The sequence below is a fragment of the Salvelinus sp. IW2-2015 genome, linkage group LG15 (assembly GCF_002910315.2).
Source record: "Salvelinus sp. IW2-2015 linkage group LG15, ASM291031v2, whole genome shotgun sequence".
In the NCBI taxonomy this organism is placed as follows: domain Eukaryota; kingdom Metazoa; phylum Chordata; class Actinopteri; order Salmoniformes; family Salmonidae; genus Salvelinus; species Salvelinus sp. IW2-2015.
In genome coordinates this window covers 26,395,167-26,409,146 of record NC_036855.1, presented here as the reverse complement: position 1 = coordinate 26,409,146, position 13,980 = coordinate 26,395,167, and the positions used below count along the sequence as shown (strand labels likewise).

General features: G+C 48.1%; 1 protein-coding gene across 1 annotated transcript in view; it reads left to right on the top strand.

Annotated features, from left to right (window-relative positions):
* LOC111973704 (SET-binding protein) overlaps window positions 1-13,980 on the top strand; it is an 81,463-nt gene that overhangs the window by 39,133 nt on the left and 28,350 nt on the right. The window contains exons 3-5 of the mRNA XM_024001086.2: window positions 7,761-10,177; window positions 10,379-10,583; window positions 12,484-13,549. Of these exons, the coding sequence (XP_023856854.1) occupies window positions 7,761-10,177; window positions 10,379-10,583; window positions 12,484-13,549 (3,688 nt within the window). The remainder of the gene's footprint in view (window positions 1-7,760; window positions 10,178-10,378; window positions 10,584-12,483; window positions 13,550-13,980) is intronic.

Genomic DNA, 13,980 nt, shown 5'->3' with positions numbered 1-13,980 from the left:
CTCTGAATGGAGCTACCAGGAGGAGAGGGTGTGTGTGTGTGTGTGTGTGTGTCTGTGTGCGTGTGCGTGTGCGTGTGCGTGCGCGTGCGCGTGCGCGTGTGCGTGTGCGTGTGTGTGTGTGTGTGTCTCAGAGCGTGGTTCCCACAGGGGGAGAATGGTCCTCTTCAGAACAGAGAATGAAAAGGAGGGATGAGATAGGAGAGGGGGGCACGAGGGCAAATATCGTGATGTCAAAGGAGGGAGGGAGAGAGGGAGAGAGAGTGTTCACTGCTCATGTGATAATATCAATCAGTCCATTTTGGAGGGAAGTGATGATAAGACTGTCTGGGCTCTTCTTTCTCTTTTTTTTAAACTGTTCCCCTCTCCCTCCCTTCCCCTGCTCTCTCATTCTTTTACCAAAACCTTCCCCTCCCCCTCCTCTCGCTTTCTCTCTCTCCTTCCTTCTCCCCCCTCTCTCTCTCTCACTCTCTCTCTTTGTCTGTCTCTGGACAGCTGCCCAGTTCTTTACAGGGAAAATGAAACACTCTAACCACCAGGCACACCGCCAAATAAAAGGCTGCAAAAACAGAATTTGAAGGGCAGTGTGTGTGTGTGTGGTGGGTGAGAGACAGAGACAGATTTGGGTGGGGCAGTGTAAGTGTTCTGTTAGTGTTCTGAAATAATGTTCTGAAATAAGTTTTCTGATTCCCTCCAAGCTGGAGTCTGAGTTTTTCCAGAAAGGGACAGTGAAACTGAGAGGGAATATGGGCAGGGTCTACTGTTGAATTTGCAAGTATATTTAGTGTGCAGGAGTACCAGTTCACATGTTTTCTTCTCAGCACTTTCACTTAACTGTGATGTACGGTACTTCTCCTATGCTGCTGTCTGCAGTGTGTGTTTGTTGTTGACCACAGGAACTGATCTAGGATCAGCGTTACCTCCGCAACCATCAGCAGGGGGAACACGAAACTGACCTCACTGATTGGCAGGTCTGTTCTGTTGTCGTTAAAGGGCAGAGGGGGTGTGTGCATGTGTATGTCTTAGAACTGGGAGATTTGGAAAAAAATCCACATCMCCATAAATTGCCTGAATTGATGCGGTAACGATAAATAGAACGATAGGTTTAGAACATTAATGTGCACCACAGTTGTTGTTTTTTACCCTTTAAACTGCAACTACTAGTTTGACTGTTTTATAGTGATGGTGGATATAATCGCTGTAGTTACATATCGGGATATKATTTTTTATGATATATTGCATCGTATCGTTTTGACAATATCACAATATTATTTTTGCGCTAGTTGGCTGTACCTGCACCAAKATTCCGGTATTTTTCCTTCATAGCTTGTTCTCCAACTTCTTTTGAAGTTTTTATGTCCATGACTGATCAAAACTTGTTTTCTCATGGCTCCCTCTTGTCTCTCTGCACCAGACATACAGTGCATTTGGAAAGTATTCAGACCCCTTGATTTTTTCCCATATTTTGTTACGTTACAGCCTTATTCTAAATCAATATACACACAATACCCTATAATGACAAAGCAAAAACAGGTTTTTTGAAATGTTTGCAAATTTAAAAAACTAAAAAACAGATACCTTATTTACATGAGTATTCAGACCCTTTGCTATGAGACTTGAAATTGAGCTCAGGTGCGTCTTGTTTACATTGATCATCATTGAGATGTTCATTCAACTTCATTGGAGTKCACRTGTGGACATGATTTGGAAAGGCAAACACCTGTCTGTATAATGTCCCATAGTTGACAGTCCATGTCAGAGCGAAAACCAAGCCGTGAGATTGAAGGAATTGTCCGTAGAGCTCCGTGACAGGATTGTGTCGAGGCACAGATCTGGGGAAGGGTACCAAAACATTTCTGCAGTATTGAAGGTCCCCAGAACACAGTGGCCTCCATCATTATTAAATTAAATACATTTGTAACCACCAAGACTCATTCTAGAGCTGGCCACACAGACAAACTGAGGAGTCTGGGGAGAAGGGCTTGGTCTGGGAGGTGACCAAGAACCCGATGGTCACTCTGACAGAGTGCCTCTGTGGAGATGGGTGAACTTTCCAGAAGGACAACCATCTCTGCAGCACTCCACCAATCAGGCCTTTATGGTATAGTGGCCAGACGGAAGCCACTCCTCTTAAAAGGCACATGACAGCCCACTTGGAGTTTGCCAAAAGGCCTTTGAAGGACTCTCAGACCATGAGAATTCAGATTCTCTAGTATGATGAAACCAAGATGAAACTCTTTGGCGTGAATGCCAACCGTCACACCTGGAGGAAACCTGGCACCATCTCTACGGTGAAGCATAGAGGTGGCAGCATTTTGCTGTGGGGATGTTTTTCAGCGGCACGGACTGGGAGACTAGTCAAGATCGAGGGAAAGATTGAACGCAGCAAAGCACAGAGAGATCCTTGATGAAAATCTGCTCCAGAGAGCTCAGGACCTCAGACTGGGGCAAAGGTTCACCTTCTAACATGACAACAACCCTAAGCACACAGCCAAGACAATGCAGGGGTGGCTTCAGGGCAAGTCTCTGAATATCCTTGAGTGGCCCAGCCAGAGCCCGGACTTGAACCCGATTGAACATCTCTGGAGAGACCTGAAAATAGCTGTGCAGTGACGCTCCCCATTCAACCTGAGAGCTTGAGAGAATCAGCAGAGAAGAATGGGCTGAAACTCCACAAATACTGGTGTGCCAAGCATGTAGTGTCATACCCAAGAAGACGCAAGGCTGTAATCGCTGCCAAAGGTGAGTACTTATGTAAATGTAATATTTCAGTTTTATTATTAATACATCTGCAAACATTTCTATAAACCTGTTTTTGCTTTGACAATATGGGGTATTGTGTTTAGATCTTTAGAATAAGGCTGTAGCGTAACAAAATGTGAAAAAGTCAAGGGGTCTGAATACTTTCCGAATGCACTGTATGTCTGTTGTGTGTATCTATGTCTCTCTCTCTCTCTCTCTCTCTCTCTCTCTCTCTCTCTCTCTCTCTCTCTCTTTGTGTGTGTGTTATCCCTAGAGGTCAGAGTTCAGACCCTGTGGATTAGCACTAATCTCTAACTACTACTTCCTCTTCCGGGTCAGAGGTGTCACTTCCTGGTTTAGATAACAACACTGTGTGGTCTCTTAGTTAGTCACATACCAAGCCCTATATCCAATCCTAGCTTCTTGTCTCTGGCTCCTACTGTACCTTCAGATCTACACTGCCTAGGTGGTAGGAGTTGGTTTGTGATTGTGTAACAGTGTCAGACACACACACAGAGAGAGAGAGAGAGGTCCTGCCACTGATGATGTAACACCCAGGGTTAAAGCGGAGGGTCATGGGTAACGTGTGACTCACTCCTCTGTGGAGGTAAAGGTCACTGTGACTCATCAAGTTCTATGTGTGTGTCTGKGCATGTGTGTGTGACTCTTCATATGACTCAACACTCATATGAGTAGACAGACTGAAGGCCTTTTGACAACAGAAATAAGCAGTAACATACAGTATGTGCTCTGGGATTGTGCTCCATCCTTGTAAGTGTCTACAGACAGGATCAATTCCATTATGATCAATCAGAGTGCCTGACCTTGACTGGCCAACTGTCCGGCTTCCTCATGAACTGTCTGCTAACCCTGCCCTATAGACACTTCTGTAGATCTGGGGGAATTGAATGGGTATGCAATATGGTAATGTATTAATATGGTAGTAGTATATGGTAGCAATATGGTAGTAGCTCTGATTTGGTAAACAAAGTTAGGGGCTAGTAAAATGTCTAGTTGGGTAGGGGCTAGGGTCGGTGGCTAGGGGTGGATGTGAGATGTCAGTGTTTTGCTGGTTCAGGGTTAGTCCCTCTATTGCAGCTCCCTGCCTGCCACCCCTGCTGTCGGCTAGCAGTACTCACACCCCCTGCTGTCAGCTAGCAGTACTCACACCCCCTGCTGTCAGCTAGCGGTACTCACACCCCCTGCTGTCAGCTAGCAGTACTCACACCCCCTGCTGTCAGCTAGCGGTACTCACACCTCCTGCTGTCAGCTAGCGGATACTACCATCACAGCCATACTGCACTGGGTTCAGCTAGCGCGAATCTACACCTCCCTGCTGTTCAGCTAGTGGTACTCACACCCCTCTGCTGTCAGCTAGCGGTACTCACTATAGTTCACACCCCTGCTTGTCATTTAGCGGTATCTCATCACTCTGCTGTCATTTAGCTGTATTTCATCACTCTCTGCTGTCAGCTAGCGTACTCACACTCCCTGCTGTCATTTAGCGGTATTACACACCCGCTGTTAGCTAGCGTACTCACACCCCTGCTGTCAGCTAGAGGTACTCACACCCCTGCTGTCATTTAGCGGTATTACACACCCCTTGCTGTCAGCTAGCGGTACTCAACACCCCCTGTGTCATTTAGCGGACTCACACGCTCTGGTCAGCTAGCGGTACTCACAGCCCCTGCTGTCAGCTAGCAGTACTCACACCCCCCTGCTGTCAGCTAGCGGTTTCACACCCCCCCGCTGTCAGCTAGCAGTTCTCCACACCCCTGCTGTACAGCTAGCGGTACTCACACCCCCTGCTGTCAGCTAGCGGTTCTCACACCCCTGCTGTCAGCTAGCGGTACTACACCTCGTGCTGTCAGCTAGCTGTACTCACACCCCCTGCTGTCAGCTAGCGGTTCTCACACCCCCTGTGCTCTCAGCTAGCGTTCTCACACCCCCTGCTGTCAGCTAGCTGTACTCACACCCCTGTTGTCAGCTAGTGGTACTCACACACCACTGAGCGGAGGAACTATGAGACTGACATGATAGTAGTGAAATAGAGATAGTGGGTAGTACGGAGAAAAGGAGGAGGGGGTGGCAGAGAGAGAGAGGATGGAGAGAAAAGATGGAGAAAAGAGCAAAGAGAGGAGAAGGGGGCAGACAAATTGCAAAGAAACCATCCAGTTTCAAAAACAGACTAGGGGAGTGGCCATGCATCCTTCCTTTATTATCTCTGTGGTGAGTTTGTGGTAGAGGGACTAGTGCACAGCTCATGGAGAGAGGGACAGTGAGGAGGGAGTGAGAGGGTGGGGAATTTTTTGTTGAAGTTAGTTTAAAAGCCACATGTTTTTTGAGTTATATTTGCAACTATGTGCGACTGTGATAATTTGTATTTTATTTTATTTTACCCATATTTTACCAGTTAAGTTCTGAGAACACATGGTAATTTACAGCAACGACCTGGAGAATAGTTACAGGGGGGAGGAGGGGGGCATGAGCCTGGTGGTTGACCCTGCTCTAGAGAGGATTACAGTAAAGACAGTATCTCTTACACTCCTGCCTGTCCATTCTCAGCAATATCCAGGTCATTTTTCAGTTTAGGACAATGACTGGCACCTGGGTGATACAGACATGCATCGACCTTACACACACATACACACACCACACACACACACACACACACATCAACAACAACACACACACACACGCACACACACACACAACACCACACACCACAACAAACGCACAACACACACAACAGCACACACACACAACACCGCAACAGTCCTCTCCAGACCATCTCAGCAGCATTCCTGTGAGTTGACGCTTGTAACTCTGCAGAGATAAACAGCCCTGTGTTCCACTTATGCGTGTAACTGTGTCGTGTGTGTGTGTGTGTGGTGTGTGTGTGTGGTTGCTGTGTGGTGTGGTGTTGTGTGTAGTGTGTGTGTGCGTGTGTGTGTGTGTTGTGTGTGTGTGTGGTGTTGTGATGTGTTTGTGGTGTGTGCTGTGTGTTGTGTGTGTGGCAGCTCTGTGCTGTTTGCAGATAAACAACCTGCTGAGGAGAGAAGCAGAATGAGTCTCACTCACTGACTACTGATTGGATGGTGAGAGAGAGAAATGCATTGGTAGAGGAGATGTGACTGTGTTTGGCTGTTTTGCTTTGTTCCCTGCAACCACTGAGCAGAGATGAATCCTGTAAAATGGCTGTCATAGGCTCTGGTTTCTCTGGCACTGCTGTGTGTGCGTCCATGATGGTTTCCGTTAGCCGGTAATTGACAGCTTTTGGCCGATTCAAAAAATGTTGCCGGTCAACTGACCGGGAGAAAAAACAATACTATTGCAAAATAATGCTTTTTATTCATTGATGAAATATACCAGTAGATATACACTACCGTTCAAAGGTTTGGGGTCGCTTAGAAATGTCCTTGTTTTTGAAAGAAAAGCAATTTTTTTAGTCCAATTAAAATAACATCAAATTGATCAGAAATACAGTGTAGACATTGTTAATGTTGAAAATGACTATTGTAGCTGGAAACGGCTGATTGTTCATGGAACATCTACATAGGCATCAGCAACCATCACTCCTGTGTTCCAATGGCACGTTGTGTTAGCTAATCCAAGTTTATCATTTTAAAAAGCTAATTGATCATTAGAAAACCCTTTTGCAATTATGTTAGCACAGCTGAAAACTATTGTTCTGATTAAAGAAGCAATAAAACTGACCTTCTTTAGACTAGTTGAGTATCTGGAGCATCAGCATTTGTGGGTTCAATTACAGGCTCAAAATGGCCACAAACAAAGAACTTTCTTCTGAAACTCGTCAGTCTATTCTTGTTCTGAGAAATGAAGGCTATTTCATGCTCAGCATTTCAGGCATGTCCTTGCATCATAGGCTGAGCCTGCTAATAACAGACAAAACCACACACACACACACACACACATTCGCTGCTTTACATGTCAGCCCCTTTAGATTCTGTTACTGTGTGTCTAGTGGTACACCACAGTGTTTAGTCTACTGTGTGTACTGTATTCATGTTTAAACTAAGTTAGGGATCCAGTTACCCAGACATCCTTCGCTGACTGATTGAAGATCAGGATCTCTCTCTCTCTCAGCATTGAATATATTTACCACAGGAATTGAATTGCTCTGTAAACAGCTTTTGTTCAATATTGTTTTGAATGCTTAAAGGGATAGTTCATCCAAAATATATATTTGGGTCAAATTACTCTTACCTTCAGTTGTGTCTGAAGGCCTATGGTGACAGAATCTACAATAATCCATTATTTACTTCTGGCTACAGCCTGGAGTTAGCGTATTAGCATCGTCCGATTTCATCAGTGGTTCCAGGCAAACCGATGTCAGCAAAGCTGCACTGCAAACCGCAACTTCCTCAAACACTTCAAACTAAGTTCGGTAGTTGGTGGAGTTAGCAGGGATTTTTTTAACGTGCATACTGCTGAAATAATTGCTGGAATTTGGTTACTCAAAACTGGAGCTATTTCCTCATGTAGCCGCAGCACAGAGCATCACTATGTGTCTTCCAGTGATGACGTCATCCACCTGGTGAAGGCACTTAGACGTGGATCGCTTTCCAGATGTCAACAAAACTGACCGGTAAACATAGGAAGTATAAGAGCATTAGACAATTAGAATTTGATTGGACAAATAACAACAGTCTCGCAGTGAGGAAAACATGGCCAGGTTCTTCACGAGTATCGATGATACCAAACTTAGTTTGTAGTGTTTTTGAGGAAGTTTCGGCTTGCAGTGCAGCTTTGCTAACATCCAGTTGCCTGGAACCACTGATTGAAGTCTGACGATGCTAACTCCAGGTAAGGGTAATTTTACCCAAATACAGATTTTGGATGAACTATCCCTTTAACTACCAACAGTCTGTTCATAGTAGACTTGGATATAAGCTGTTGTCTCCTACTGAATGTTCGTGTTGCTCCATAAAGACCAGCTGTTCTGTATGTTCCAATAGTATGAGTCCTGATCTCTGTCTTCTTCATGTTTCTCTCTTCAGACCTATGAGAGACCCTTCAAAGCAGCAGAACCTAGAGAGGGGGGGCTACTGCAACTACTGGGGGATGTCACCCCCCCAAAACACCAGCCCAAGCCCTCTATCCTACACACCACACCACTGCCCCCCCACACACTCACATACCAACCCCAACAGCAACACACACAGCCACCAAAGTTCACACACCAACATACACACAGTCCAGCCTGGGCCACGCCTCCCTCCGCATCTCCAGCCAATCCAGTGCATGCGGAGCCTAGCAGAGAACCAGCGGGAGCCAATAGGAGCCCTCTCTCTGACCTGGCCCCTTCCTTCCTCAAACCTCCAATGAAGAGAGTCCCAGGAAGCCCCTCCCCTCGCTCTTACAGCCCATCCCCCCATCGACACCTGAGCCCTGATCCCGTGTTGCCCGTAGTAACGGACGCTAGCATTCTAAACCTGACCTCTCTCTCCAGAGGGCGGGGCTTACAGGAGGTCAGTGAGCAGCTGTTTGGAAACATCAAGAGGAAGTACGGCAGGAAGGACCCCCAGAGAACTCAGGGTAATACCCTCAATGCAGAGCTGCCATGGGGGAGGAGGGCAGAGAAAGATGCAGAGAGTCCAATAGTTCRAGATGAAAGGCAGAAGTACAGGAGGGAGGAGACCCCTGAGCTGGAGAGAGAAGAGAAGGAGAGGGAGAGCATAGGAAGGACAGGAGAGGAGGAGGAGAGGGAGATGCCAACGCTTGGTGCTCCTGTGCTGATGGAGGAGGGAAAAGGGAGGAAGAGGAGGAGGAGGCGGTCTCTCCAGGAGTCACTCACCCAGGAGGACCAATCGGAGCAGCTGCAGGGCACTGACATCACAGAGAGGAATGAATCAGGGCCTCCGGAGCCCAAACTGTCCCACAAAATGAAAGGCCACAAGATGGAATCATACAGGAGTGAGTCTAGGTCAGGTCGGGGTGGTGAGGGTAGCCAGCCAGAGGCAGACGGGGACAGAGGAGAGAATGGGGAGAGAGCAGACAGAGCAGAGAAAGGAGAGAAAGGAGRGAGAGGAGACAAAGGAGAGAAGGTGGAGAAAGGAGAGAGAGGAGAGAGGGGTATGAGTGGAGCCGACATGGAATCAGCCATGATCCAGAGCTGTGTGAGGAAAAACCCAGTTGGCCGTCCTAGATCATCCACAGACCCCCACAAACACCCTGACCATAACCCTAGCCCCAGATTGACAAGCCCTAACCTCAACCATATCCATAGTCCAAGATCCAGTCTCAACCCTAACCCTACACTGCCCAACCTAAACCCCGTACTTAACCCTAACCCCAACACCAGCCCAAAACTCAGCCCTTACCCCAGACCCCCCAAGACCAAGGACCGGTGGTCCTACCTCAAGTCCCGAACCCCCCCTGGCCTGATCCAGAGGGAGAGTGGCCGCAGCCCCCTGTCAGCCATGTCTGAGCCGCCCTCTGCCTTCCCCATCACCCCCTCCAGCCCCCTGTACACCAACACAGACAGTCTGACTGTCCACACCCCCGCCAAGCGCAAACGAGGTCGTCCCAAAAAACAACCCCTGCTCACTGTGGAAACCATCCATGAGGGCACTTCCACCTCCCCCCTGAGCCCTCTGGCCCGGGACAGCCCCGCGGGGCTCAGCCGCAGGAGGAAGACTCACACGCTAACCACGCTAGSCCAAATCACATCGGGTTCCATTAGCCCCAATGCTAATGGGTTGAAACTGCAGCGCAGTGAGGGTGGCCATGTCAGGTCGGTGAAGAAGCTGAAGCTGGGGAAGGTGCAGAGTATCCTGAATGAGATCCTWTCAGGCTCCGGCCAACATGGCAGCCTGGCACTGAAGTCAGCCTCGGCTCCTGTCTCTTCCACCATGACGGCCATGGCCTCTACCATTGAGGCGCATCTGGGGAAGCAAATCAACGTCAGTAAGAGAGGAACTATCTATATCGGGAAAAAGAGAGGGAGGAAGCCGCGCTCCAACACCCAAACCCTTCCCCACAGAGGCGGGGCCAAGCCTCCTTTGCCTGTCCCCATGTCCAGCCTGTATAACAGCCTCCTAGTGCCTTCCACCCTCCCTCCCAGCTCCACTACCCTCCTCCTCAGACCCAGTCACACCCTATCCTCTCTGTGCCTCCCCGGCCCTCGCGGCCCCTACTCTGACGCCACCATGCCCAGCCTGCAGCCCATCAGTGCCCTGCCCTCTAAACCCCTAGGCAGGGGGCTACTGGGGGCCGGCTGGAAGCTGTCTCCRCCGCGCCTCCTGGCCAACTCCCCGTCCCACCTATCTGAGGGGGCAGCATCGGTCAAGGAGGTGACGCTGTCACCCATCAGCGAATCACACAGCGAGGAGACCATTCCCAGCGACAGCGGCATAGGGACAGACAACAACAGCACCTCTGACCAGACAGAGAAGGGAACCAACGCACGACGCAGGTATCTATCTCTCTAGGAGTGAGTTGTGAGGGTGTTTGTTAGTTAGCAGTAAGTGAATGCATTAGTATGTTCATTAGTTAGTAGTAAGTGAGTGTGTTAGGTAGGTAGGCCGTTAGTTAGTTGATGTTGCCCAGGGGTTTGGTTGAACCCATAATAGCATCATTGTACATCCAGTTGACAGGATTATGTTGTGTGTTGCAGATACTCATTTGACCTGTGTGGGTTTGAGGCTGCGGAGGCTGCAGCTCTGGAGGCCTCCAGTCGCGGCAGTAGGGGTCGCTGCGTGCGGCAGGCGGCAGTGGTGGACAACTTCCTGTCCCAGCAAGAGAAGAAGCAGAAACACCGCAGGAAGAGGAAGTGCCTGCAGAGCCGAGACCACCTGCACTTCCTGTCTGAGCTAGAAGAGGTATCAAATCAAACTTCCTATTAAAATCTCCTCAAACTTAGTATAAGAGTAGAATGAAGTTAGCACTAGACTTATTGTATATTATGTCACTGAGATTTTAGAGGCAGGGTTCATTGTGATGTCTGGAATAAAACAGACTGAACGGTATCAAACACATGGAAACCCCAAGTGGTTGATATCTTTCCATTCCAGCCATTAAAATGAGCACATCTTCATATATTTCTAAATAGGCCCACAAGCCTCATCAGGACTGTATTATACACTGAGTGTACAAAACATGAGGAACTCTTTCCATGACATAGACTGACCAGGTGAATCCAGATTTAAAGCTATGATCCCTTGTTGATGTCACTTGTTCATTTCACTTCAATCAGTGTAGATGAAGAGGAGGAGACAGGTTAAAGAATGAGTTTTAAGCCTTGAGACAATTGAGACATGGATTGTGTATGTGTGCGATTCAGAGGGTGAATGGATAAGACAAAAGATTTAAGCGTCTTTGAACTGGGTATGGTAGTAGATGCCAGGTGCACCGGTTTGTGCCAAGAACTGCAACGCTGCTGGGTTTTTCACGCTCAATAGTTCCCTGTGTGTATCAAGAATGGTCCACCACCCAAAGGACATCCAGCCAACTTGACACAACTGTGGGAAGCATTGGAGGCAACATGGGCCAGCATCCCCCGTGGAATGCTTTCAACACCTTGTAGAGTCCATGCCCCAAAGAATTGAGGATGTTATGAGGGCAAAAAAGGGGGGGGGGGGGTGCAACTCAATGTTTGGTAGACTTGGTGTATTATCTAGTACTGATTTAATATGGCTGTATTATTTTATCCTGTATGGTTGAGACTATCTAGGTTTTCATATCGACACGAGGAAATCAAGATAGCAGACAGCTGTAAAGATTTTTCAAACACGGCAGAAAGCTCACAGTATCTGATGCCCCGTCTCTTTATTAATTCAGCCAGTTCAGCGTTAACGCAAAATTCTGCAATTTTCATGCCGAAAAAAAGACAAAACGCGTAAGAAATATCTTCCTGTGTTTTGTAAACGCAGATCTAAAATGCTTCTTATTGTAATTTCTGCTCGGCATCAGACAAATGTTATGCTTCTGTTGCACTTCTCCACTCGGATAAGAATTCACAAACGGGTGTTCTATCAGCAGAGAACTCTCTGACTGATGAGTAGCTACTTTTATCCAGTATGTTTCTCCTTGTAGCCAAGTTACTTGCTCTGGTAAAATGCAAGATTAACTTTTAGCGAAACATTAGGAAATGTAGCTGGCTACATTCGTTCTATGATAAACATAAATATGATAGCTTTTTCATTTTAAGTTCATTTACTTGTGTGGCTGCCAGCCAAATAGTGTTGCACTTCTGTTGTCATTTGATGAAAATGAGTTGCCGAATGTGTTGCACTAATGTATTTTCTGTGAAGGAAAACTATAGTTGCACGTCCCTGATCACTCTATTGAAGCAAAAAAAACACTGTTGACTTTCAATATAAAATGCGACCCCTGTCAATACACAGCTGGAGCTGCTTCCGCTTTCTCCCGTTGTGCTATTTACAAACAAACACATGACTGGCTCAACTGTTCTGGGGAACTACGGTACGCTTCAAAATGTAAAATGTGACAAGTGAAATGAAGAACGCCATCTGATTTATCTCCTAACGTATTGCGCAAGTTGACCGCAGGTATTCACTTCAAAAATAGCTACAAATATTCAAATGTATWGAAAATCTGTTTCAACAGTATTGACGCTATTGGAAAAACCATCACATGGCTATTTCCAAATACCTCGGTATACAGTATTACTGCCTAAGCCTATTATCCAGTACTGATTTTAATATGACTGTGTTAAATGATTCAGTTCTGATGTGGCCTCCTCCTCCTCTCCTCTGCCAGGTTGTGGTGAAGCTGCAGCAGCTACATGTGTCTCACCGACGCTACGCCTCCTGCTACCCCCAGCACCCCTACCCCTCCATCTTCCGCCTCAACTTCCACCACCACTACTACCCCCTGACCTACGACCCCTACCCCTGTGACCCCGCCCCTTACTTGCGCAGGACCGCCGAGCTCAAGGCCAAGAGGAGGCGCGGCCGGCCCGCCAAAGCCAGTGAGCCAATCACGTCCAAGCTGCCTTTTGTCCAGGGGTTTGGGTATCCACTGGCAGGGGGGAACTACTATGCACCGTATGCCATGCCTTACGCCCCGCCTCTGAGCCTGGGCTACTATCCCCCAGCACCCCCCCTCTACCTGCCCCACCATTCCCACGGCCCTTCACCACCCTCCCACTTCATGAGGCCTGCTGTCCCCCCTCCTAAGTTCCACTCTGGAGGCCACTCCAAGCTCCAGGCCGGGCCCAAGCTACGGACATCTAGCGGCCCACTGCAGGCTTCCTCTGGTCGGGGAGAAGGACTGGGATCCCTGGGTGGTGATGGTGGTGGGGGTCTTGGAGGGGTGAGGCTCCACAAGAGGAAACACAAGCACAAACACAAGCACAAGGAAGAGACCCCTCTCCTCTCACCCCATGACAGACAGGAGCTGGGCGGGCTCTTCAGTGGTGCCAAGACCAATGGGCTGCTCAACCTGTTGACTGACAGGCGGGAGATGAACAATCCTAAGCATCAGGAGCAGCAAAGGGTGGGTGGGCAAGGCTCTAGAGGGGGGTCCCGAGGAGCGATGTTTGAGTCGGACCCTCTCTCTTCTCTCTCCATGGACCATGTCCAGTTCCGCCCACGCATGCCCGTACAGCCAATGAGCAGCTTCCTGAGCAGCTACAGGAGCCAATCACAGCGGCCAGAGCTGACCTCTGACCTTTTTAGATTGCGGGAGGAGGGCAGTGGGCGTGGCAGAAGAAGGGGCTTAGCAGTGTTCGGAGAGGAAGGGGTGATGTCATTCCACAATGCCAGGAAAGAGAAGAGCCAGGAAACAGAAGAGTCGTTCCACAATGCCAGCCCCACTCTAACAGGTAACTACTTATTACTGACAGTCACAGGCTTATTACCATGTTATAACACAGCCCCCCTCTCACAGGTAACAACATATTACTACTCTATAAGAGGCTTATTACCGTGTTATAACACAGCCCCCCTCTCACAGGTAACAACATATTACTACTCTATAACAGGCTTATTACCGTGCTATAACACAGCCCCCCTCTCACAGGTAACAACATATTACTACTCTATAACAGGCTTATTACCGTGTTATAACACAGCCACTCCTAAACAAGGTAACAACGTATTACTGACAGTAACAGCGTATTACCATGTATAACACAGCCCCACTCTAACAGGTAACAACGTATTACTGACCGTAAATGGCTTATTACCATGTTATAAACAGCCACACGTATTACTGACAGTAACAGGCGTATTACCATGTTATAACACAGCCCCC